Source organism: Telopea speciosissima, chromosome 10, assembly GCF_018873765.1.
Source record: "Telopea speciosissima isolate NSW1024214 ecotype Mountain lineage chromosome 10, Tspe_v1, whole genome shotgun sequence".
NCBI classification, from domain to species: Eukaryota; Viridiplantae; Streptophyta; class Magnoliopsida; order Proteales; family Proteaceae; genus Telopea; species Telopea speciosissima.
The window spans coordinates 41,989,784-42,016,752 of record NC_057925.1 but is presented as its reverse complement, the minus strand read 5'-3'; the positions used below and the strand labels follow the sequence as shown (position 1 = coordinate 42,016,752).

At 39.0% G+C, this 26,969-nt stretch overlaps 2 protein-coding genes across 2 annotated transcripts; both read right to left on the bottom strand.

Annotated features, from left to right (window-relative positions):
• Positions 1-602: 602 nt before the first annotated feature.
• On the bottom strand, positions 603-1,349 carry LOC122643580. Its single transcript, XM_043837195.1, has 2 exons — positions 928-1,349; positions 603-828 (listed from the first exon to the last, which is right to left on the bottom strand). The coding sequence occupies exons 1-2, from the start codon at positions 1,347-1,349 to the stop codon at positions 603-605; spliced, it is 648 nt and encodes a 215-aa protein (XP_043693130.1).
• Positions 1,350-25,696: 24,347 nt separating this feature from the next.
• LOC122643579 lies at positions 25,697-26,131 on the bottom strand. The gene is made up of 2 exons (XM_043837194.1): positions 26,014-26,131; positions 25,697-25,893 (listed from the first exon to the last, which is right to left on the bottom strand). The coding sequence occupies exons 1-2, from the start codon at positions 26,129-26,131 to the stop codon at positions 25,697-25,699; spliced, it is 315 nt and encodes a 104-aa protein (XP_043693129.1).
• Positions 26,132-26,969: the final 838 nt, after the last annotated feature.

The following is a 26,969-nucleotide window of genomic DNA, read 5'->3' as shown; positions in this document are numbered from 1 at the left end:
AAAATCAAAAATTTTCTTTAATGGTATGGTTTCGAGTTGGCCTAGTAACAAACCGAATATGAACCGAACCGACCAATTCCTTAGCCTCATTTGTGAAAGCATACTAGTTATAAAGTTTTAGAAAGTTTAGCTTAAAAGTTTGGACAAAGTTTTCTGCCATCCATTGAAGATGGATCACCCACCATCCTAGGGTTCACAAACCGCTCATAGGATTTTTTTTATAGTCCAAAATACCCTCTGGATGCCCATTCCCACCCCTCGGTGAATGGGATCCCATTCACCGTTGGTGGAGGGAAACTCAGTCCTAAAAGCTTTTAAAATATCTATTGTTTTCGGCACCAATAAGAATCCACCTGGTTGGGGTTCAGTTGAAACAGCAAACACAGGGAAAAAAATAGATTACATTCTTTGGAACTTCCTACCAGAGACATCATCCTGGACAAGTTTGAAGAGTGTCAGTGGTAGGCAAGGCACATTAAAATAAACCACCTGGCTAGACTGAAGTAGCCCAGCCAAGTAGTCCATACATTTGTTAGTCTCCCGAACATGGTGACTGAAACTACAACTTCTAAATCCGTCCCGTAGCTTAGGGATTTCCTCCATCAATCCCAGATAGTACCAAGGTGTGTGGTATAGAGCCCAGTTATCATTTGCACAACGCACTTTGAATATGATCGAACCTGAATCTGAGGAATGCCCATATCCTTTGCCTTTGCCATCCCACATCGAATAGCCTCTAGCTCTGCCTTCAAGACGCAATCGCCACAGAAACCTCCAGCAGTAGCAAATAACACCTGGCCAGCAGCAATACGGCCAATCGCCCCGAAGCTGCTAAGATTCCCAAGCATAGAGCTATCACAGTTTATCGAAACCCAGCCCGTAGGTGGTGGAGGCTAGGAATGATAAGAGGCTTGAGCATGGTGGTACTGAACTTGGATCCCCCAAGTGGCAAAGAAATCCCTAGTTCTGTTATCATCTGAAGCAGCCCACTTCCCACCAGAAAACCGCCCTCTAGTGTCATTCATAACTTGTCGTAGAATAACACCAGCAGTAAGCTCACCTCCTTTGAATATCCGGTTGTTCCTTTCACCCCATAGCTTGTACACTAAGACAACAAAGCTGAAACGTCTCACCTTACTGAGAAGAGTATTCCATTGAAAATGGGTGACCAACCAAGATATCTCCGCTTGCCATGACGTTAGAGGTCCCCGTGAGTAGCCAGTTAGTGCAAGGATGGACTTCCAAAGTTTCGCCGAGTATGAGCATTGGAAGAACAAGTGGTCAAGTGTCTCCGCTGCTGATTTACAGAGCACACACATTGCATCAGTTTCCATTCCCCACGCCACCATCCGAGACTTCATTGAGAGCCAGCCCAATACCGCTAGCCACACTATGAAAGCAAACCAAGGGTGAGTTGTGGAGAACCAGATCAAATGGTGCCATGGCACCTGTGTAGATTGCTCTCGAGCCAGTTCCCAAGCAGACTTCAACGTGAACTTCCCACTCGTGTTTGCAGTCCAAACCGGTGTATCTCTTTGTAATTTTGAGTACAATCAGGTATTTTGAATCTCATTCCAGTGGTTACTAAGAGCAGGATCCATTGCCGAGGAGTCTCATATACCTCCATATCATGTAGCACCTTCTGTGGTATATGAAAGAAATTAAGCCAATACGACATAGTCCCCATCAAAGTCGATTGTATAAGTGCCAATCTTCCTGCATAAGAAAGACATTTTGCTTTCTAGGATGTCAGCCTCCCCTCCAACCAGAATACCAGAGAAGCGTAATCCATTGCAAAAAGAGACTTGGAAGCAAGGGATACCCTCAAGTATTTTATAGGCAACTGTGACGTGTTGAACCCCAAGGTCTCACAAAATACCCTTCCAACCTCAGAAGAACAATTTGAGAAGATGGATGATTTTCGGTGATTTATTATTAACCCTGATAACTTTGAAATTCCTGGAAAATCATGTGCAACTTGGTGACATTGGAGCCAATTGCCTTCCCAAATACAAATATCGAGATAACCTCAGGTTTTTGGCAAACCTGGTGGTATGCAAAATCCCCTTGGTGTGCCGCATCAGCCAAAGAGTCCATGAACACCTGAAGTACCATGTTAAATAAGAAGGGAGACATGGGGCACCCCTATTGTAGACCCCGATTTGCAAAGAATTTTGGCAACTGTGCTCCATTTAGGGACACCACATACCCTGGATTTACAATGCACTGAGACACCCAATTGAAAAACACTGGTGGAAAATTTAGACGAAACATCAGCGTAAAAAGGAAACTCCATTGCACTGAATCATAAGCTTTTTGTAGATCAATCTTAGTGGCAAATCTAGGCATACCCTCATTCCTGTGATACCCATGCAAAAGGTCTTGGCAGAGAAGAACATTATTAATGATCTGCCAGCCCTTCATAAAGGCAGACTGGTTAATGCCAATAATTTTGTGTAGGATACCCTTCATGCGATTGGCAATCAACTTAGCAATAAATATAAGAATGGGCTGACTGCAATGGGTCGAAAATCCTAGAAGGTGTTTTGCACTGCCCCCTTAGGGATCAAAGTCAGCCTAGAGAGCTTGAGCTGCTCTGGTAGCTTAGGGTTGTTAAAAAACTCTAAAATTGCATTACATACCTCCTTACCAGTGATCTCCCAAGTCCTCTTGAAGAAAGTCGCCCCATATCCGTCATTTCCAGGTGCGCTGTCCACATTAGCATAAAAAATGACACCCTTAATCTCGTCAACAGTGAAGGGTCAAATGAGGTGGTTGCCATCTTAAACGTTTAGAGATCACGTTACAAGTAATTCGAAGGATCCACACACAATTTGAGGCGTCCCCATATACTCATTCTCAAAATGTCTTGCTGCCTCTACCCTTATGATGATATTTGGTTCACACTTTGGTTCCTTTTCGCTAAGACTATTGATCTTATGGACCATTAACGATCTAAACTCCTGGGCGGATTTGGGGCGTTACAGAGTGGTATCAGAGCAACGGTTTTAAGATGAAAAGAGAACTACAAACATGAATCTAAGACAATGATATTGAACCTAGAAGAACATTGAAGTTAGAACCTCAATTTTGAAAGTAGGTACTTAGGAGGAAAAAAAATTCTGTAGTCCGGATTTTAATTTGATGTTTGAAATACTTAGGGGTGGAATTTGGATCTAAAAATTTTACTTGGGATACTTCAATATGTGTAGAGGACCTGCACCAAATTTCGTTTGAAATAGAGATGGTTGGATAGGTCAAATAATTAGAGGAAATCGAGTGGTATTGTCACGGTGAAAATCTGGAACTTGAGAAAGAAAGAGTTCACAGAGGGACTTAGAGTTAGAGATTTGGGATGATTTTTTGACTGTAGACACTATTAGGAGTCCCTTACATTCTTGAAATATCTGGGAAAAAATTGAGTTCGGCAAACCCATTTTTCGTCTATTTTAAAATTTTGGGTCAGAATTTGTTAAGAACATAGAAACCTAACTTAGACAAACGTTTATAGTATGATTTTTTAATATGTTGAAAAAATCTAAGTTAACTTCCGTTAGAAATTGGTTTCAATTAACCTGGAGTTCCAAAAATTTAAATCCATAATTTTTACCTTAAGTAGACAGAATTGGAGGAAGCAGAATTTTCTTTTAAAATAAGTTGTAGAGTGAGTTTGTTGATTTTGTTTTTTTGTTGTGTCCCTTGTTTTGGTAGGTACCATGCCTCCCTGTAGATCTGATCGTCGTGGTAGGGTCGACCATGAGCTTGGTATGTGCCACCACCACCTACTGATGGGAATCCACCCAATGATGGAAATCCTCCACCACCACTAATTGGAAATTTACCGCCACCTCCACCGTTAGCAGCTGGAGTGACGCCTCAAGATTTTATGGGGATTTTTTCATCTTTTATGAACTTTGTGCAAATCCAAGCTACTGCTGGACAATAACAACATGCTGCTGGTGGAGGAAATAATGGTAATAATGGGGGAAACAGGGGAGGTCACTACAATAGCCAACTAGCAAGAAGAGATGATCAAGCCAGAATGTTGGAATGGTATAAGAAACTTGGGCCACCAAACTTTAAAGTGGTTGGCACTGACGCACTTTGGCCTGCTAGATGGATCTAAGAATTGGAGAAAATTTTTACTGCTCTGGGTTGTACTGACCAACAGAAGGTCGTCTGTGCCACATTCATGTTGCAGGATGGGGCCCATTCCTGGTGGATGGCACATAAACAAATTTTGGAGACCGCTGACCCCATCATCACATGGGCACGATTTGTTGGACCATTTTATAAAAGCTACTTCTCTAACAGTGTGAAATTAGCAAAGGAAGCTTAATTCTTACAGTTAACTCAGGGGTCAGACACTGTTATGACCATGGTATAAAATCTCGCGATATATCGGCGATATTTCACCATATTTCGTAAATCTCGACATGTTCGAGATACGAAACACTTTCGAAACCAAAAAATACAATATCTCGTCGATATATCGTGAGATATCGACTATATATCGTGGATCTCACGATATATCGCGAGATATTGAAAAAGTGACAAATAGTGTCACACTAAGGCCCCTTTTATACCATATTTCGCAGCTCTTTGTCGATATTTCGACCGAGAGCTGCTGAAAATCAAATTTTCTCTCTTCTTCCTCATTTTTTGCTTTTCTTCCTCCCTTCCAAGCCTCATCCAAGCATTGTTGAAGCTCCTTGTTGCCGGGAAGACGTCGGAGGGTCATCTAAGTGCATCATCCAAGCCTATTTTCATTATTTAAGGTAAATTCTATTTCTCTAAAACTATTTTTTTTTTAAAATACTTTGTACAAATGTTGTTGGATGTTGATGATATTAATATATGTTAGACACCGGAGGCCGATCTACAACCTCACAGTGTCGAAATTTTTTTTCCATATGTATTTTTTTTATTTTTTTTTCTCGTTTTAAAAATTCATTTTCCTACAACTAAAATAGGAAATAATTAGGGGTAATATGACTTAGATGGTAATGAATTAAATATATGTTAGACACCAATGGCCGATCTACGGCTTCACAGTGTCGGATTTATTTTTCTGCTCTTAAATAATTCTTTTAATTTTCAAAAATTAAGAAAAATATATAAAAAAATTAAAAAAATAAGAAATAAATAAGGAAAAATATGAGTTTTAAGTTTAAAAAATATGAAAGTTATTTCTATATGTTTTGAGATGCATTACATGTATATTATGTTTACTAATTTTTGGTTTTGTTGTGTTAGGTCAATACTTATATTAACATTATATATAAAAAATTGATTTTAATTATGTGCAAAATATAAGGGTTAGGGAAAAAATATTAAATAACTATACAAGTGTGTTAGTAATCTAAAAGTGTTAATTGAAGTGCATCTACATTAAGTTTTTTAATTATTTGTGTTACTTATATTGCAGTAAACAAGTATCATTATGGCGGATTGTGATAGACAACGCGCGAAGGGCAAACAAAAGGTGGGGAAAAATAGTCAACAAAGGGGGGCGGAGGGAATAAAGACAACAGAGGGAACAAGAGAGACCAGCCAGCCAGCATAGGGGTGACATTGCATGGTTACATGGTACTCCCATTGATGGGGATAAGAGAAAATCTATATGTAACTATTGTCACATGCAATTTATGGGAGGTGGGTCCAGTAGACTTAAACAACATCTGACTGGAGGATCTAAAGATGTTGTAGGTTGTCATATGGTCCCTACTGAAGTAGCCAGGGAGATTGGTGATAGTTTGAGTGGAAGAAAGAAGAGGAAGGCTGACAAGCAAAGGATAAGAGAACAACTTGAGGATACAGTGAGGAGTTCGATGGGAGGAGGAAGACGATACAATGATGATGATGATGACTCCTCCTCCTCTGATGATGATGATGACATTGCAATACCTGATGACATATAAACAGCAGAGGAGGCTAGGGATTTTAGGCGGACTGTTTCAAGAGTAGAGTAAGTTTTCAAGATGATCAGTAAAGACAAAGAGTAGGGGGTAGTGGAGGAGCTGGCAGTTCTGGAAGTCCTAGAACTTTGAATCCTTTTAAAAGATCACAAAGTGTGAGGGCAGCCCCAACACTTCTACCAGTACCAGTACCACCATCAACATCTGATCCTAAATTGCATAAGAAGAAAGGAAGCAGTCAACCCAGAATCAAAGGAGCATGGAAGGGGATGAAGGGATTGGTTAAAGAATCAATACCTAAGTGGATGCTATACCATACCATCCCAGCAAATACTGCACAAGGCCCCCATTATGATACCATGATAGATACCATTGCAGAGGCTGGCCCAGGATTCAAGGGCCCCACCCCATATGAGATAATGAATGTTTATCTACCTCAACAAAAGAGTGAGATTGATAAGTACATTAGTGAGATGAGGAATATGTGGGGGACATATGGGGTGACTATAATGGCAGATGGATGGACTGGGCCTACAAGAAAGTCCATCATCAATTTCATGATTTATTGTGATGGGAGGACAATGTTCCTCAAATCTATGGATGCATCTAAAGAGATAAAGGATGCAAAATATATTTACAGATTGTTAAAGGAAGTAGTGAAAAAAGATGTGGGTATTGAGAATGTTGTCCAGATTGTAACGGACAATGGAAGTAACTTCAAGCTGGCCAGTGAGAAGATGATGAACAATAGTAAGTACCGGCTCTTCTGGACTCCTTGTGCAGCCCATTGCATTGACTTAATGCTAAAAGATATGGTAAAGTTAAAGTTGGTAAAGACTGTGATTAAAAGTGCAAGACAAGTCACCAACTTTGTATACAACCACTCATATGCACTCAATCTATTGAGGGAAAAATATGGGGGTGACTTGGTTAGGCCTGGCATCACAAGATTTGCCACCAACTACATTGCCCTCAAAAGCATTGAGACAAAGAAGGCCGGGCTGAGAAGCATGTTTGTTTCTGAGGAGTGGTTTGAATGGAAGGGTTCCAAGACTGCAAATGGGAGGGAAGCACAAGCAACGATGTCATCTGAGGACTTCTGGACCAAACTAAGCAAAGTGGTGAAAGTTTTAGAGCCAGTAGTTAAAGTTCTACATGTTGCTGACTCCGCTCTGAAGCGCCCAACCATGCCAGTCCTATATGCTGCAATAGACTTGATGAAAGATAGTGTCTATAGTGTGGCTCCTCGCAGTAGCAAACACTTCTTAGATATCATAAACGCTCGCTGGGAGAATCAACTTATGCATCCACTGCATAAGGCTGGTGAGTAAATTTATTTTATGTTTGCTAATTCATAGTATTATTATTTACTAATTACCTATGCATTTGACAATACCTCTATTCTATATGTCATATTTCAGTATACTACTTGAACCCTAAGTATCAATATAACAATAGGCTTGGGTTGGAAACTCAACTTATTGATGCTGTGAAACAAGTAGTGAAGAAGTTAGAGCCAGATGGTGCACTACAAGCAATTTGCAACAATGAGGTGAGTTCATTTGGAAACTCAACTTATTGATGCTTTCAAATAAGTAGGGAAGAAGTACTTACTAGTTTTTCACATGGGTGTAGATCAAGGTATTTAGGGATGCATTGGGAAGTTTTGGAACTGAGGTTGCGATACAAGGCAGAGCATGTGGTGATGCTGGTAATTCTTTTAAGTTTTAAATTACATATGTACTAAAATTTGAAAGTTGAAAGTTGAAAGTTGAAACAACATTTGACACATGTCTTTTTTGTTGTAAACTTGTAATGCAGCTGAATGGTGGGTGTTGTATGGGGAATCGGCTGAAAACTTAAGAAGAATAGAAATTAAAGTCCTTGCCCAAACATGTTCTGCATCTGGTTGTGAGAGGAACTGGAGTACCTTTGCACTCATCCACTCCAAGAGGCGCAACAGATTGGGGTCTCAACGTTTATCTAACATGGTGTATGTGCACTACAACTTGAGGCTGAAACTGCAACACATACGCATGGGACATGAGGGATAGAGGGGCACCATTGATCTAGCTGACATCTTTCAAGTTGACTCAGACGATGAGGACCCTATTGTGGATTGGGTGAGGGATAGAGGTGAGCCAGTGTTGGATGAGGAGGGGAGGTAGGCCCGACCCCATGATAGCTTCCGAGATTGGTGCCGATGTGGACGAGTATATGGTCGACGAGGGTCGATACATGCAGGGGAAGCCTCACCCATACCATTCCAGCCCACTGGTGGCAATGTTGCTGATGATGAAGACTGGTCTAAGTCCTCAAATGATGATGATGGTGATGATGGTGATGCTGGTGGTGGTGATGTTGGTGGTGGTGATGCTGGTGAAGAATTTGACGGCATGCGAGAGCGTTATATGGTAGGCCAGGAAGCCCAGGATACGACACCTATAGAGCCACTCCGATTCACTGGAGAGACACAGTTTGATCATGCCACACAAGATATGGACCACGGAGCACGTGCCCCCGTACCCCCACCCTCGAGAGGCCCCCTACATATATACAACAGGAAGCGTAGGGGTCGACAAACACAGTTGCAACCTGATCACATGGACATTGATAACCTATCTAACTTTATTGGTGGTTTGAGTATGGGTGATAGGGAGGGAGGACCGACTGGACATTGGCGTGCCCCATCTTTTGACGCACATACCACTCCATTGGCATCGGATTATGGTGCATCACAACCTTATGGTGGATATGGATATGGATCATCATCATATGGGCATTTTAGTGGGGTAGGGGACTATGACTACCAGTCCCAGGGACATACTGGATCATCTTTTGTAGATAACATCTTTGCATATCTTAGCGGACCTAGCTACCAACCTAACCAGCCATATATGCAGCCAATGCCATCGCCTCTTGCGCCGGTGCCAACATCATATCACAGTGGATCATCTTCTTCACAGACTGGATCGATTGGTAACCCTAGTTTATATCCTAGGATAGGTTACCTACAGTATGTTGATGATTCTATTTACGGGACACTTGTGGATGACTACACTCGTTTCTTCTCCAATTCTATATCGTGGTCCACATATGTCCTTCAAACAGAGAGCAATGGACGTCGACTCCAGCGAGGCATGAGTGGGATTGATCCAGGGAGGCACAACAACTACTATTAGCAGTTTAGCACTTGTAATTTGTAACTTAAGTTGTGATTTCATTAATCTATGTGTATTTAACTATTTATACATTAGGGTCCGGCGACCGTATGTCAATCAAGGGTGCAAGCCCAAAACACCAATTTGAATTCACATTTTTACAATTTTATGGTTTAAATGTGTTTAGTAAGCTTAAATAAGGCTGTCCATGAAGTTTCAGGCTTAGATATGGCCAAATACCCCCCGAGATGGACCCCCAAAATATTACAGAAAAAATGTAATATTTCGGTCATATTTTGCGATATCTCGGATATTTCGGATATCTCGGTAGGCCCGAGATACCGATATATCGCGAGATATAGTACTATGGTTATGACTTATAAAAGAAAATTCTAAGACCTAAGCATGTTTGCCCTAGAGCAAGTTGACACTGAAGAAAAGAAAGTCAAAAGATTCTTGGGAGGCCTCAATACATCTCTAAGGGGGCCACTTTCCATCCTCAACCTCAATTCTTATACGGAACTGTTAAAGAAGGCTTTGACATTGGAAGAAAAATGGAAGGGGAGCGTCATGGATATTTCTAGAAAAGGAAAGAGGCCATTGGAAGTTCAAGCTGCCAAAAATCCTCAGCCTCATAAAGTTGTAAGAACTCAAGAAACTCCAAGGACTTAGGAAGCATCAGCTAAACTAGAACCCTGTCGCATTTGTGGGAGATTTCATGGAGGATCATGTAAGTATGTTGGTATCATCTGTTACAACTGTGGACAAATGGGTCATCATTTTAGAGTTTGCCCTACTCCTAGACAATTGTCTGCACCTGCTAGATCACATTAGAAACCACCATAGGGTCAGCCTTCGGGTCTGCCTCCACATCCTCCATACCAGGGACAGAGACCACAGAGCACACCGTAAGTACAACAGCGCAATCAACTTACACCTAGAAGTTCAACATCTAAGGCACTGGCTAGAGTCTTTGCTCTCTCGACTGAGGAAGCGGAATAAGCCAACGACATGGTGATAAGTACTTTTGGTTTCTTTAATTAAAGTATGTTGATGAATGTTTGAGTTAAAATAATACCGCAAGCGTACGGGTCAATCGTAGCTACGGGTCGAACACAAGGAGATATACGCCACTCTATTTAATTAACTTAAAAGTAATGCAAAGTGAACCAAATTAAAGTGTTAAATTAAACTAATTAAACTAATGAAAATTAATGCATCCTAACTCATAAGCATCTAACAAAAATAAGAGATTAAATTGGCGTCCTAACACATGAGCATCTAACCTATTAAACTAAAGCGAATTGAAAGGAATAACAAAAACGCAACCACACTTCATAATCACATAAAAAGAAACAAGGGAATAAAAGTGCATCCACATACCACAACCATAAAATAAAAAAAAAAGAAATAGAGGGAGAAGAAGAAGAAGATAGAGAGAGATGGAGGAAAGGGAGAATGAAATTAAGGGTTTAGAGAATGAGATACCTTGATGTGCTTGAATACTTGAATAAACTCACCATGGCTTCCTCTTCTAAATCTCCATGTCTTGTCATCAACATAGGAACTTAGATTAGGAAGCTTTAAACTAAAACTATTACAACCATTAAACTAGACTTATGAAATCAAAACTAAGAACTTGAAATCAAAACTAAGAACTTAAGCCAAAAATAGGAAAATAAGAGAAAATTTCACTAAGTGAATGAAATAAAAATTACACTAAAAAAACTGAATTAAAATTGAACTAGAAACTAACTAAAAGCTGAACTAAAAAAACTAACTTCTTACAACCCAGAGGGCAAGGGGTATTTATAAGGGGAAGAGAGGAGAAGAGAGAAGAGGGAAGTGTAGGAGAAATATTCCCTAAGAAAAGAGAATATTCTCTTCTCCTTCCTCTTTTACAATGCCTTGAATCCTAAGAAAAAAGAAAAAAATAGAAAGAAGAAGAAGAGAAGATTGTTTACATGTAGCCTTCTCATTTCTAGAAAAATAAACTTCCAATTCTAACAAGTGCTTCATTTTCCTTGTAGATATCTTCTCCAAACAATAAAATCAAAGCATCTTTGATTTTTCAACTTTCCATAGGTGAGAGAATATCTTTCAAAATAAATCTATCCCAAATAGAATTTCATAAGTGCCCTTGAGAAGTTGGAGGAGAGAGAGAGTAAGGGTGATGACTAGGATTCCTTCAAGAATAAATAAAATACCCATTCTATCCTTTAGAAAACGTGGAGCATGGGGTGCTTATATAGGCCTCACCATTGTGTTCCTTGCAAAAAATCACCCAAAATAGACCCAAATTTCGTCCAATTTGGAGTTCGGGAGCTCAAGATATCTCAAGTTGAAGTTGGACTATCCAGAGCCCTCCAAATGGAATCTTTCGGGTACAAGAAATATAACTTCTAATAATTGCGTTAAGGCTCCTAAAATCTGAACTTTCGCTTCACTTTGTCCCCAGCCAACTGTCAATAATTACAAATAAACCCCTATAGACCATTTTCGTGCTTCGTTACTGAAATGGCCGTAACTTCTTCGTTTCAACTCGGAATCAAGTGCCGTTTGAACCGTTACGAAGTTGACTCGATGGGCTACGTATCCAAGCCATTAACACTTTTAAACAACTTAAAAACATTTCCTTAGCATCATCTCCTCCATTTTCACAAGAATTCACCTAAAACCTGAAAAGCACAAGAAAGCACCGAGTAACTCTGTCAAATGTGGTAAAATGTATGCTTTATGCCCTAGGATTTCACACATAAATGTGTTCATCAGATTCCCCCACACTTGACCGTTACTTGTCCTCAAGTAAAGCAAAAGAAAAACTAACCTAGAATGCAGAAAATCCTAACTCACTTTCGTAGGAATCACGGTTGCACTTAGCATGTGCAACAAGCCTTTGAACCCCTAGGTTACCCCTAGTGGATGAGTTGTGTCTCGTGGGTGTTTGCAGTGAATATACACCCAAAATTCAATTGTAAATGAATGCTGCAAATTTTAATCATAGCATAAGTAGGACAATGCACATAATCCCAAAAAGTGTTCAACTAAAAATCAAGGAGCCAAAGGTTCCCCCACACTTGAATTTTGTCACCCCACATCAATTCAAGTAACAAGAATGCATCAAGTTCAAGGGATCTCCTCATATTTTCTAAACACTACTCACATTCAAATAAACCCCCCATAACATCGATGGAACCAAAGACTTAGGCATTGAGTATTGTTGACCATATTTTTTTTTTTCCAGGCATTAAGGCAAAAATTTTTTGTTCTTTCTCAACCACAAACTCTATTTCTACTCCACTATTGTTCTCTGAATGACATGGTTGAGCATACACCAGACACCCAAATACTTGGTAGCTTCGTTTTTTGCATATATCCATAAGACATTGAGACATTGATGCAAGAGTTTTTTTTTTTTTTGAGTTCCTTCCAAGGAGTTTCGATCAAGTCACCCTGCTTCATGAGGCACAGTGCCCTATCTAGTCCCAAGGAATTCCACTTTCTTTTCTGTTCCTTGTTTTTTTTTCTTTTTCTTTTTTTTCATTCACTTCCACTTTCATGCCTTGCCTTGCCACAAACAAATTGGTCTCAACTACTAGCCAAAAGATCAAAGGGTCCATAAAACACATAGAGGAATCTAGTCATCAAATGAAATAACGCTCATATTTTCCAATTCAATCCCTCTCACCGGATACAAACCAATTACCGTCCTTGAAAAGGGATTTTTTATTATTTCGCATGCTAGGACACCTAATTCCCTCTTTCTCTCGCTTTGCAATCAAAGAGACATATGCACAAAACCGTTATTGTCACAATCAAAATTCACCAATTAAGCCCAACATCCCCCCCCCCCACACTTAATTCATGCAGTGTCCTCAATGCATGCATAAAAGAAAGAATAAGGACAAGGAAGGAGATGAAGGGGCTTACCGGATATAATCAACAAAGATGATCATGAAGAGTCATGAGCTCTACAAAAAGTGCTAGGAGCGAATGAAAATCTCAATCCATGGCCATAAATGGAGAAATAGCTTGGACCGTAAAACACTCGACCATGAATTTTAGTAAAGCGAGAAATAATATGGAAGTTAAGCACAATCGAGAAATATCCAATAGAAAAATCTATCCTCATGGGACAGTGGAAAATGAAGGCATTAAAACTCAGACCATAAATCCGTCCCTCCTCTCCCGTTTGTAATGTAGAACACCTATCATTCTTTGAAAAACCAATAAAAAACGGATCACAATAAGCATAAAAAGGATTATGAATAACCTCATCTAAATAATCATAAAAAATTGGAGGTTTACTCAAATCAATCCTGGCAATACAACTATCTGCTCTTTGCATAACTTGGTTTGTCAAATAAGGATCATGGAAATATGCTTGAAATGCATTATGACTAACATTGTCCTCCTCAATAAAGTCGTCAAACCTAGGAGGTTTGGACAAATCAACATGTGAGACAATGAAATCCTCAAAATGACAATTATCTAAGTTTTCCAAAGAGAGAGGGGGAGATCGAATTTCCTGGCTTTCTATGTTATCATGAAAATCTGATTCTAAATCAATAAATTCACTAGGCTCACTAAAATCAGAAATTTCAGGCAAAAGGTGGACTTCCCTAGGTAGCTCATCAAACCTCGCTTCACTAATATCTTTAGGAGACTCAATCTCAACAAATAAATTGTCATGAAAAGCATCTTGTTGGGAGTGACTCTCATTAACCTCAAATTGGGGTGGTGGATTTTTAATATCATTAAATTGGGGATGGAGTGGTTCATTCTGAACAGGAATCTAGTAACATAGACTAGGTTCAGGCTGACTAGGTAATGTACCCATTTCCTCCTCCTGCACCATGGTGATCAGTTGAGAGAGTTGCTTCTCCATGGTATTTTGGCCTGTTGTGAGAAGATCTATGTATTTCTCAAGTTCATTCAGTCTGGCCTCCTCACCCATGTTCTGAAATTCAGGGGGTTGGTGGTATGGTTCAAGGAGAGGTGGCCCATTGAGATTCAATGGAGGGTTGGGCATTGGAGGACCATACTGACCATGATATTGAAAATTGGGTGGTCCAGCTTGGTTATTCCATTGATCCCACGAGAAATAGGGATGATCACTCCACCCGTGATTGTAAGTGCCAAAAGAATTATATTGAAATTGAGGATTCACATTCTCATCACCATTGCTACCCCCATAAAGATTAGGGCATCCTTCCATAACATGGATAGTCTGGGGATGTGACCAATCAAAATTTCCCGAAAGCCCATAGTTGGGTTGGGGAGCAAAATTGTACTGGGGTGGTGCAAAATTGTTCTCTATCTCACTACTTTTGGCTTCCCTAACCTGTTTAAACATTTCCTCCAAAATCATGGTTGCCTTAGCATAGGTCCATCTTTCCCCCAAAGTCTTATAAGAAAGTGTATCTCCCATTATTCTAAATTAACCACCTATCCCAAATTGAGGTCTCCCATAAAAAAAAGTTTAAAGAAAAATAAAATACTAGAAAAAAAAATACTAAAAACAAGAGGGAGCCCAAGGTAGATAGTGCATCTATCCCTCAGAAATCGAAATAATGGTTCCAAAGCTGTAAGGTTGCCATATAGGTTGACGAAAGGGAACCCGTATAGTCTTCACGAGCCACCTACGGGCGACTCCAAATGGATTCTGATGTAGGGTGGAGGACTACTATACGTTTATGTTTCCAACGCTCTCACTATGTCGCTTTCCTGTTATCAAGAGTGGTCACCTCCAAAGATAAGTCACATGCCAATCCAAACCACCCAACGAATCAAGGGGCACCAAGATTGGCTGGGTTTGGGCATATGAAGGACTTTAGATTGGGCGCACACTATTTGAAACAGAAGAGAAACAAGAGGAGGTTTTCAAAATTTTTTTGTTTTTTTGTTTTTTAAAAGAAAGAGGAGAAAGAGAAGAAACTAAAGCCCTTCGAATTACTTAAAAATCAAAAAAGTAAAGTGGTCAATAATCTCCCCGGCAACGGCGCCAAAAACTTGTTTGAGTTAAAATAATACCGCAAGCGTACGGGTCAATCGTAGCTACGGGTCGAACACGAGGAGATATACGCCACTCTTTTTAATTAACTTAAAAGTAATGCAAAGTGAACCAAATTAAAGTGTTAAATTAAACTAATTAAACTAATGAAAATTAATGCATCCTAACTCATAAGCATCTAACAAAATTAAGGGATTAAATTGGCGTCCTAACACATGAGCATCTAACCTATTAAACTAAAGAGAATTGAAAGGAATAACAAAAACGCAACCACACTTCATAATCACATAAAAAGAAACAAGGGAATAAAAGTGCATCCACATACCACAACCATAAAAATAAAAAATAAAAGAAATAGAGGGAGAAGAAGAAGAAGATAGAGAGAGATGGAGGAAAGGGAGAATGAGATTAAGGGTTTAGAGAATGAGATACCTTGATGTGCTTGAATACTTGAATAAACTCACCATGGCTTCCTCTTCTAAATCTCCATGTCTTGTCATCAACATAGGAACTTAGACTAGGAAGCTTTAAACTAAAACTGTACTATTACAACCATTAAACTAGACTTATGAAATCAAAACTAAGAACTTAAAATCAAAACTAAGAACTTAAGCCAAAAATAGGAAAATAAGAGAAAATTTCACTAAGTGAATGAAATAAAAATTACACTAAAAAAACTGAATTAAAATTGAACTAGAAACTAACTAAAAACTGAACTAAAAAAACTAACTTCTTACAACCCAGAGGGCAAGGGGTATTTATAAGGGGAAGAGAGGAGAAGAGAGAAGAGAGAAGAGAGAAGTGTAGGAGAAATATTCCCTAAGAAAAGAGAATATTCTCTTCTCCTTCCTCTTTTACAATGCCTTGAATCCTAAGAAAAAAGAAAAAAACAGAAAGAAGAAGAAGAGAAGATTGTTTACATAGACTTTCTATTTCTAGAAAAATAAACTTCCAATTCTAACAAGTGCTTCATTTTCTTTGTAGATATCTTCTCCAAGCAAAAAATCAAAGCATCTTTGATTTTTCAACTTTTCATAGGTGAGAGAATATCTTTCAAAATAAATCTATCCCAAGTAGAATTCCATAAGTGCCCTTGAGAAGTTGGAGGAGAGAGAGAGTAAGGGTGATGACTAGGATTCCTTCAAGAATAAATAAAATACCCATTCTGTCCTTCAGAAAACGTGGAGCATGGGGTGCTTATATAGGTCTCACCATTGTGTTCCTTGCGACAAATCACCCAAAATAGACCCAAATTTCGTCCAATTTGGAGTTCGGGAGCCCAAGATATCTCAAGTTGAAGTTGGACTATCCAGAGCCCTCCAAATGGAATCTTTCGGGTACAAGAAATATAACTTCTAATAATTGCGTTAAGGCCCCTAAATTCTGAACTTTCGCTTCACTTTGTCCCCAGCCGACTGTCAATAATTACAAATAAACCCCTATAGACCATTTTCGTGCTTCGTTACTGAAACGGCCGTAACTTCTTCGTTTCAACTCGGAATCAAGTGCCGTTTGAACCGTTACGAAGTTGACTTGATGGGCTACGTATCCAAGCCATTAACACCTTTAAACAGCTTAAAAACATTTCTTTAGCATCATCTCCTCCATTTTCACAAGAATTCACCTAAAACCTGAAAAGCACAAGAAAGCACCGAGTAACTCTGTCCAATGTGGTAAAATGTATGCTTTATGCCCTAAGATTTCACACATAAATGTGCTCATCAATGAATTATTAATGATAATATATACTTAGAGGGAAACCAAAACTAACACAAAAACCTACACAGGTACTTTAAATGTTGCTTCTCTACCTGCTTGTGCATTGTTTGATTCTAAAGCAATGCACTCTTTTGTGTCTAAAAGTTTTGGTCAAAAGATGAATGTTGAACCAAAACCTTTGAAACAAAAATTAGTATTAGCATTACCAATTTATGAGGTACAAATAGAAAATAAAACACTAGAGGCAAACTTGATACTTCTAGACATGAAGAACTTGGATGTGATCCTTGGAATAGATTGGCTATGCACTCATTGAGCAACCATCTCCTGTTATGATAAGGAGATAATTTTCAAACCCGAAAAAGGATTGAAATTCAAATTTTTTGGTCTAAAGCGAGGAGAGGCAACTGCACCAATTATATCAGTAGTACGAGCTAGGAAGCTTCTCTCTCAAGGATGCCAGGGTTTCCTTGCGGCCATGGTAGAGGAAAATAAGGAAAATAAAATAAAAGATATTGATGTGGTTAGAGACTTCCCAGATGTCTTCCCAGTAGATCTCGTGGGAGTACCTCCAGACAGGGAAGTGGAATTTACTATTGACCTGATACCCGGTACAGTGCCTATCTCTAAAGCACCCTATCAGATGGCACCAACTGAGCTGAAAGAGTTGAAAGACCAATTGCAAGAACTCCTAGACAAGGGGTACATTCGACCTAGTGTATCGCCTTGGGGTGCACCAGTCTTGTTTGTGAAAAAGAAGGATGGACTATGCGGTTATGTATCAATTATCGTGAACTCAACAAAGTCACCATCAAGAACCGATGCCCACTACCTTAGATTGATGATCTCTTTGATCAGTTGCAAGGGGCAAGTGTCTTTTCTAAGATAGATCTACGGTCTAGGTATCATCAGTTGAAAGTGAGGAAGGAAGACATATCCAAGAAGGCACCACAAACACGCTACAGACACTATGACTTCATAGTGATGCCGTTTGGTTTGACTAATGCACCGACTGTGTTTATGGACCTCATAAACTAGGTCTTCCACGAATACCTAGACAAGTTTGTCATTGTCTTTATTGATGACATCTTGATCTACTCGAAGAGCAAGGAAGACCATGAGGAACACCTGAGAATTGCCTTACAAAGGTTGCGAGAAAAACAACTCTACGCTAAGTTGAGTAATTGTGACTTTTGGCTTGATCAGGTTATGATTTTAGGCCATGTTATCTCAGTTGGTGGGATTTTTGTTGACCCAGCAAAGGTAAAAGCAGTGATCGAATGGGCCCAACCTACTTCAGCAGCAGACATTTGGAGTTTCTTGGGAATTACTGGCTATTATAGAAGGTTCATTGAAGGCTTCTCTAGCATTTCTGCATCTTTGACCACCTTGACCAAAAAAGGAGTGAAGTTTATCTGGATGGAAGAATACGAAAAAGGCTTCCAAGAGCTGAAGAAGAGATTAGTGACTGCACCGGTGTTAGCATTACCAACTAGCATAGGTGGAACGGTGATCTATAACGACGCATCTCTAAGAGGGTTGGGCTACATTTTGATGCAAAACGGGAAAGTCATAGCCTAAGCCTCTAAATAGTTAAAAGATTATGAGAGGAATTACCCTACTCATGACTTAGAGTTGAGCGTTGTAGTGTTCGCGTTGAAGATATGGAGACATTACCTGTATGGTGAGAAGTGCAAAATTTACACAGACTACAAGAGTCTGCAATACTTTTTCACCCAGAAAGAGCTCAACATGAGGCAACGCCGATGGCTGGAGTTGATCAAGGATTATGATTGTGACATTTTGTATCATCCAAGGAAGGTGAACGTAGTAGATGCACTCGATCAGTAGGAAATCACAAGGTTTAACTGTAGCTATGCTGACTAAGCAGGTAAAGTTGAAGAAAGAAATTGAGAGCTTAGAATTGGGTTTGATCATTAGCAGCCCAACTGCTTTATTTGCTAGCTTGACGATTCGAGCTTGGTCATTGTTGGATCAAATCAAGGAGGGAAAATTGAAGTATGAGAAATTGTCTAAAACTAGAAAGGCAATACAAGAATAGAAAGAAACGCAGTTCAACATCTCTGATGATGGGATTATACGACTGGGAATATGGCTTTGTGTGCCTGATGATGACAATATAAAAAATCAAAAGGCTTAGAGTGGAATCTGAATGTGGTTAAAGGTTGTATTGCGTTACAAGCCGTATAACATTACAGGGTCATAATTCAGATTACTCTCTTTGCTGGAATTTAAATGAAGATATTTTTATATAACATATGCATGACATGACATGAAACTGTTCCTTGTTTCTATTTGATTTGTTGTCTTAAATCCTAATTTACTCTTGACTATTGATTTTCGTGTCAAGACCTTTGATTGAATACTTGAAGGGTGGTATGATGTGTACTTGCTAAGGTTTTTCCCAAAAGCTTATCCCTTTATATGATTTCAGATGGTGTACCCATAGAGACCGAACCTGAAACCCTACTTTGTGGATGGGAAAGCGAACAAGAGGAGCCTCATGATGATAATGATGGACCTTACTATCTTTGCTGTTAGAAGAAGTTATAGCTTATATTTAAAATTTTTAGAATTTAAAAACAATGATTTTAATTTGAGACTTTATGGAGGGTTGTAATAGACATCATGTTTAAGATTTTGAGGATGACTGTAACAAGGTAGATGTTGTTGGATTATTTAAGACTTCTGTTGTGTTTATGTGAATGGTTATTATTAGATATGTTGCTACTGTAATTTAAAGTTATGATGATATTTGGTTCACACTCTGGTTTTTTTTTGTTAAGACTATTGATCTTGTGGACCATTAACGACTTAAACTCTTGTGTGAATTTGGGGGTGTTACAAATGGTGTATGTAATATTTAAGTGGTGAAATTTTATTGTTGATTTAGGTTTTACTTGGCATCTGGTAAATCTCATAGTTTTTGGGTTTGGCTTATGCATTCTTGAGACAATAAAATTTACTAGTGTTGCAGTTATTTTTGGTTAGGGTGGTTCTTCTAGTTTGAGCTACCTTGCACTGAATTACTTTTGATCATTTTTCTTGTCCTATATAATAAACTGTACAATATACTATGTCTTAGCTGAATCCATTGTAGTTGATACACTCTCTACTAAGCAACCCCTTATCACTACATAGATTGTTACGCTGAGGACTCACTAGGATTTTGATGTAGCCTCCTTGGAAGATACGAATCGGGAGAGTCAAACACACGAACACAAGGAGAAAGACATCGCAACAGGTTTAACGTGACTCTTCAAGGACACGGAAAAATTGTAACTCTTCAAGGATGTAAACGTAACTTTCCAGGGTTACGGGGGAGAACACTTTAAGGTTCAAAATACTCAAGAGAGTAAACTTTCATTAATCCATCTTCGCTATCGAATGAGCATAGCTCTTACATATTTAAAGAGAAAAATAAACTCTAATTTTCAAGCTCTAATTGCAATCTATCCTGCGACTATGGTTAAATCAGTAATTACATTATAAAATAAAAGAAAAATAAATATCAAAGTAAATCCTAATCTAAGAGCTCCTTAACAATTAAAAACTAATAAAATAAATAAAATCTAAATTAAGTAATCTCCTCTCTCTCAAAATCATCCAAGGGGGCTGGAGTCTTCAACATCGTCTAAGGATTAGGTGAATATTCTCTTGTCATCTTTCCATAAAAATAGGAGAGGAGGTAGACTTCAAATGCCATTTAATAGGCTCATATCTTCTCAAAGTGGCGGATCCTCTTGTGGGTTTCATTCCTATAAAATAGGAGAAGAAAGGGAACGCAATAACTCTTGCTGCTAAATCGGTTTGGCATATCTTCATCAATTCCTTTTGCTAATATATAGGAAAGATCCTCTTTAAATTGATCTCCTATAAAATAGGTTAGTAGCAATAACTCCTTAGCATGCCGATTGCGTTCACACCTTATAAACTAAATATCGGTTGCTGATGTGGCCTTTCCAGGTCTGCATCACATTCTCCCAACTTGTTATTATTTTATTTTTAAGAGTTGTCATTCTCCACGTGAAATAAACGGAATTATCCTCATTGAAAAGAGAAACGTGATATACTATAAGGGATACCATAAGGTTATAACTTCTTTTCACCAATTTTGGTTACAACAAGATTTTCTTTTATCTAATTAAGAGCTAGTGTTAATTTAAAAAAATAGAATATAAAAAACAAGGGGAAATATCATCCCCCTTCCCTCTAAGTATCCATAATATCAAACCCCTCCCCCAAGTTTTGAATAATGATAATACCCTCTCCTACTTTTGAAAGATTCTATCAACCGTTATTTAAGTGTCTAACGCTATTAAAACAACATATCAAAAGACGATGGTACCCTTTTTAATTGGAGTTAAAAAAGGCAGAGGCCTGTCTCCCTTGCAACAGGGGAATCGAGAGAAAGAAGAGGATGCGAAAACTCAATCGGAGAAACAGTATTTGGTATTGTTCTTCTGGAACAGGACTCTATTCCCAAGCATTCTTGTTGCAGAATCTTTCTCACACTACCAAATACTGTTTCTCCGGTTGAGTTTCAACTTCCTCTTCTTCCTCTTGATTCCCCTGTTGCAAGGAAGAAAGGCTTCTGCCTTTTCTAACTCTAATTATAAGGGTAATATCATCTTTTGATATGTTGTTTTAATAGCATTAGCCACTTAAGGTATGGTTGATAGAATCTTTCAAAAGTAGGGGAAGGCATTATCATTATTCAAAACTTGGGGGTGGGGTTTAATATTATGGATACTCAGAGGGGAGGGGGGATGATATTTCCCCAAAAAACAATATGAATGATGTATTCAAATCCTAAATTGTTCTCTGTGCCGCAACGTAGGCTTCGCCCAGGCACATGGGTAGCCTGTGCAGGGGGCAGGGTGGTCATCGCGCCCACCCTCATGTGCCTGGGCGCAGCCTGCACTGCGGCACAGAGAACAACGCCCCTTAAAAAAAAATTATAAAGATATGATTTGAGTTGGAAAAACTATCAAGATTTTTTATTATTTTATTAAGGGAATAATTTGAGTCAAATTGGATTTCAGTTTAATAAGATATGATTTGCTTTCTATATTCTAGAATGTTTAACTTAGAAGTTTTTGAGATATTTTAGAACATATTAAACACCTTGAAATTTTGATTTTAGATTCCTTGTGTTGGAAGAGTTTTGATTGACTTGGACTCTAAAATATATATTTATCAATTTTACTGAAAAAAATTTAAATTAACCAATCAAAATTCAAGATCTAAATTTTAAGAAATATAAATGAGAAAACTCTGTTTATTTATTCTAAACTTTTCTACTTTTAAGGTTTTTATTTCCAATATACTTTTTTATTTTTTATTTTAAGAAAGTTAAAATATGACTACATCACCAGTTGAGGGCATTCGATCTTAGCTCGAGTTCTATCCAACATATCTCGGTCAAGAAAACCACTAATTAAATGAGAAATAATAGGAATAGAATAACATTTTTTCTACTAATTCTACCCTCCCCCTCCCCCCCAAAAAAAAAAACAGAGAGAGAGAGAGGCATATCTCTCACATTTTATGGTTCAAAGCAACGTATAAAAAATATATCAAATAAAATAAAGATTCTCGTAGGCTTTACTATGCATAGTGAAGCATTATATTTCACTATTTTCCATATGGAAGAAAGTGAAGTGTAACACTTCACTGAACATAGTGATAGTGAAGTGTAGTTTTTCCATAGGGCCCTTAGGCTTCATTATGCATAGTGATGCATAACACTTCACCAGGAGATAGTGACATTTAGTTTTTTTCCAAGGGAAACAAATTAAAGAAAGAGTTGTTTTTTTATATATACCACAACTGGGTATAAGAGAGGAGGGAAGCACATATAACACAAGATAAAGACATGGGCAAGAGATCTCTACTCGGTCGCATGGTCTCTATACCAACGTCTGAGCCAATGGGAGAGCATGCCTTGGTATCCACCCAGGGGTAAGAGCATCATTTCCTGGTGCCTTGTGAGACGGCATGGGAGCGCAACCAAGTAGGGATCTTTTCCCTTAAGACAACTCAATCTCAGGTCTGGGTAATGATACACCACACTTTATCAAAGAAACTGTTGGCACCTTCAAGAGCACTAGATGTTTATGCACTAGATTAGTCTCAACAAAAAAATTTTATGGGCAAGAGATCGACATCTCGTCGTGTAACGCCTACATCAGCACAGAGAACAAGAAGAGTGTGTGCCAAAGCATTTGACTGAATGAGATTTTTCAGTTCATTGGGGGTCGAGGTAATTTCGCACGGTCTCGAGTCTGGATGCAGGAACCACGTGACCGGTTAATGTTCTTTTTCCCAAAATTATATAGAATAAAGAATGCTATCTGGCTTTATAGCGTACACTAACACCTCCTTCGTTTATCTCTCTCCTCCCACAATAGGGGTGAGAGTTATGTGACAAACGCATGCCTGTTAAGCTTAAGGGGAATTTCTACAGGACAGTTATAAGACCAACCGTGATTTATGGAGCGGAATGTTGGGCAGTTAAGAAGAATAATATAGATAAGATGAGTGTAGCGGAGATGAGGATGTGTGGCAAGACCAGGAGAGATAGAGTAAGGAGTGATTGTATTAGAACCGAATTGGGAGTTGCACCAATCCAGGACAAGCTTTGTGAGAACCATTTGAGGTGGTTTGGCCATGTCCAACGGAGACCTATGGATGCACAGGTAAGGAAGAGTGACCAGATTCAGTTTGACGGAGCTAAAAGAGGTAGGGGCAGGCCTAAGATGTCTATTGTAGAAGTGGTAAAAAAGGATATGCATGTGGCAGGGCTCGATCATAGTATGACCTCAGACAAAGTTGTTTAGAGGACGATGACCCGTGTAGCCGACCCCTTGTAGGGGAATGTTCCTGGGATGTTGTTTTGATCTTTTTTTCCTTTACTTATTTTCTATTCTTCTTCTTTTTACTTCTCTTATTTCTTTTATTGCCATAGTCTCTTCGGATCCATGTAGCCGACCCCATTTAGTTGGGATAAGGTTATGATTGTTTCTGTTGATGATGCTCTACGGGTCAAGGAAAACTCAATCCAAGAATCAATAACATTTATCTGACATTCTAGAGATTTGTGTTGATGTTGTTTGCCCTCTCCCTCCTTTTTACTTCTTTTTATCTATTTTCTCTTATTGGATCCATGCAGCTGACCCCATTAAGTTGGGATAAGGCTGGGATGTTGTTGTTGTATCGGGTATGACCCATTAGTCTAATTATTAAATAGATTGGGCCATCACGACATAGGTTGTTTACCTTAGCACCAAAAAAAAATAAAAAAAGACATGGGTCGTTACCCTCCCATGAATGAGCCTAAGTTTACCCGCCTAACCTCTATGAAACCCATGAAAAACTAATCTACTGGACAGTTAAGATTGTCTCATTAAAATTTTTCAATACCATTAAAATCATTTTATATTTTGTATTCTGCGTCTTTATTTTGATACAACTAACTGAAACAGAGTTATTATAAATGGGCCTGGCCATGTCCATCATTTCTTGCCAAATCATGTTTTTTTTTTTCTTTTTTTCTTGAAGGGAGGGAAACAGATTAATTGGCTGACTCCTTTGCCAATAAGATCTGGTGACTCTTTGGTTTTTTATTCCACTCCATGACTTCTTGAAAACTTGTAATTTAGAACCCATATGTAAACTTCTAAGCTATGTTTACCCCCAAAAAAATAAAAAAGCAATTAAACCATTAAGCAGAAACACTAAACATTTTCATTCTTGCCTTTTAATCTACTTGTGCACTTTCTCTTTTTCCCTGAAACAAGCAATTGAACTTGTATCCACTTTCATTATTTCATACACAATTAAATTACTAACAAATATGGGTTGTCATTAATTTATTTCTATCTAATCTCCCAGTTGGGAAAAATTTTGTTGCTCCACTTGTAGGGAAAAGTATCGCCCCCAGTATTACTGGAGTTGCTGTGTGCATCGTGCGGCGCAGCACTGCCCATGTGTGCACAGCGGGCCCCACCGTGCACAGCACCCCCAGTAGTACTAGGGGCGATAAACGTAGGAATACAAGGCTGGCAACCAAGGAAATGGAATTGTTCACTTCCCTTTTGAATTTTCATAAATACCCTCTTAGGTTTTAGTATTTTCAAAAATACCCTTTATGATCTCATTTCCTTGGCTGCCGGCCTTGTAGCAGGAACATTCCTCCTGTTACAAGTGCAGCAGCAAAATTAAATTTCGTCCCAGTTAGTTTGGGGTTGAAAGGTCGACACCTGATAGGCGTGACATCCAATAGTTCGACTGAGTTAGTTCTTATCTTTTTTATTTTTTTTTTTGTCTTTCTTCTCGAGCTCGATACCGGTGGATGACCCCCAACTGCACCGCACTCGGTGATCAAGGAATTGGAGAGGATTTTTTTTTCTTTGCTACATATAAAAGGATAATACACCCAATAGCAGAGTAAGAAGAAATAAATTAAAAAAAAGGAGAGAGAGATTAGGATCCCGATCCTCTATGGCGCGCTGCCCGTAGCGACTTGAGCGGCGCAGGCTGAGCTGCTCGTGCAAAGACCACCTTACCCCTGCTCAAACGCCTTGCTCGCACTGGGTAAGGCGGTCATTGTGCGTACGGCCCAGTCTGCGCCGCACAGGCCGCTACAGGCAGCTGCACTGTAGACGATCTGAATTGGAGAGATTAACAAAAGTCTGAAAACAAGAGACGCTTGCTTCTAAATGACTCATTTCTGTACAAATGGGTTTTGAGAGAAAGAACTACACAGATTCAATAAGTAAAGTCTTAAATCTCAATCTTGATCATCTTATGTACAATGGGTTTTGAGAACAAGAAGGATTCAAATGATGTTAAAGAAAAGATCACTCAGGAATACTCTTAAGGGCAGGTCTCCAAGATCTCTGCTGCTGATGAGCTTGTTGATACCTTTCTTCACCCACGTTCATCAACTGAGTAAGCATCTCTTCTACATCTCCCTTCCCTGCCAACTCATCAAACTCCTTCTTTGTAATCTTTATCTTCATCACCTCCGTTTCAGCATCAGCAGAAGAAGAAGGAACTACCACCCCAACTCGAGAACTCACTCCTCTCTTCTTCCTCTTCTTCATCTCTCCTAACCCTAATAACATCTCATCTTCTTCCTCATCTATATCAGTTTCTTTTCCCATCCATCCACTACTTCGTTGTGTGTCTTTCCGGTAGAGTTTTTCCGATTCCGGCAACCCCCAATCGTCGGCGGATCCCCAATTGTCGCCTCCCCATACAATGTCTGATTCATGTCGAAGGCAATTCCCCATTTTTTGTTTTCTTTTCTTGCAGTGAAGTGAAGAGAGAGATCTGAGCCAAGATGAGTTTCTCCATTTTATAGAGAGGAGAAGATAAATGGAGTAGTAGTAGTGGTGGTGGTGTTAGTGGGGATTATGGTATTATGGGAAGGGTGGATTCAGTTTCAAGGAAGTCGTTATCACGGTAGGGTAAGAGAAGAGGGAAAAAAAAAAGGGTAAAAGTGTCAAAGGTTAATCCGATAGCCACGTAGGATGACATTTCGTCCTATCTGGCATGGGACCGATTGACCTTCTCGTCTTTCGCCTATGTAATCCATGATCTCAGCTCACTCGCGCCATTTCTCTTGTGACTTGTTGGTGCTTCGGCTCAGCTCGGCTTGGCTTTCAATTGGTGTGAAAAGGTATTATCTCTCTTCTCGTATGAAATGACATTTCTGTAGCTATATATATTTCTTTAAGGGGTGGGGGAACTGGGACGAGTAAGGTAACACGCAAGAGACTCAAAGTCGAGACCTCCTTGTGAGCATGGGCATGAAATGCACCACAACTCACCAACAAAATTGTTTTACTGCTTGTCATTGATGCACTCTAGTCTCTATGCCGCTTGATTAGATAAGAGAGAACCCTTTTCCAAAAAGATAAATACAAGTATCAAAATATCTAAGATATTTTAGTGTATTAGGGGTGCCAAAAGTTAGTCCAAACCGGTTCAACTGATCGTAACCAATCGAAAATTTGAAAGTGAGTTGGACCGAAAGGCTTATTGGGTGGTTTTCGGATTCAAGTTTTTGAAAACCGATCCAAACTAAAAAAAAGGGACAAAAAATTGATTAAAAATTATAAATTTAGA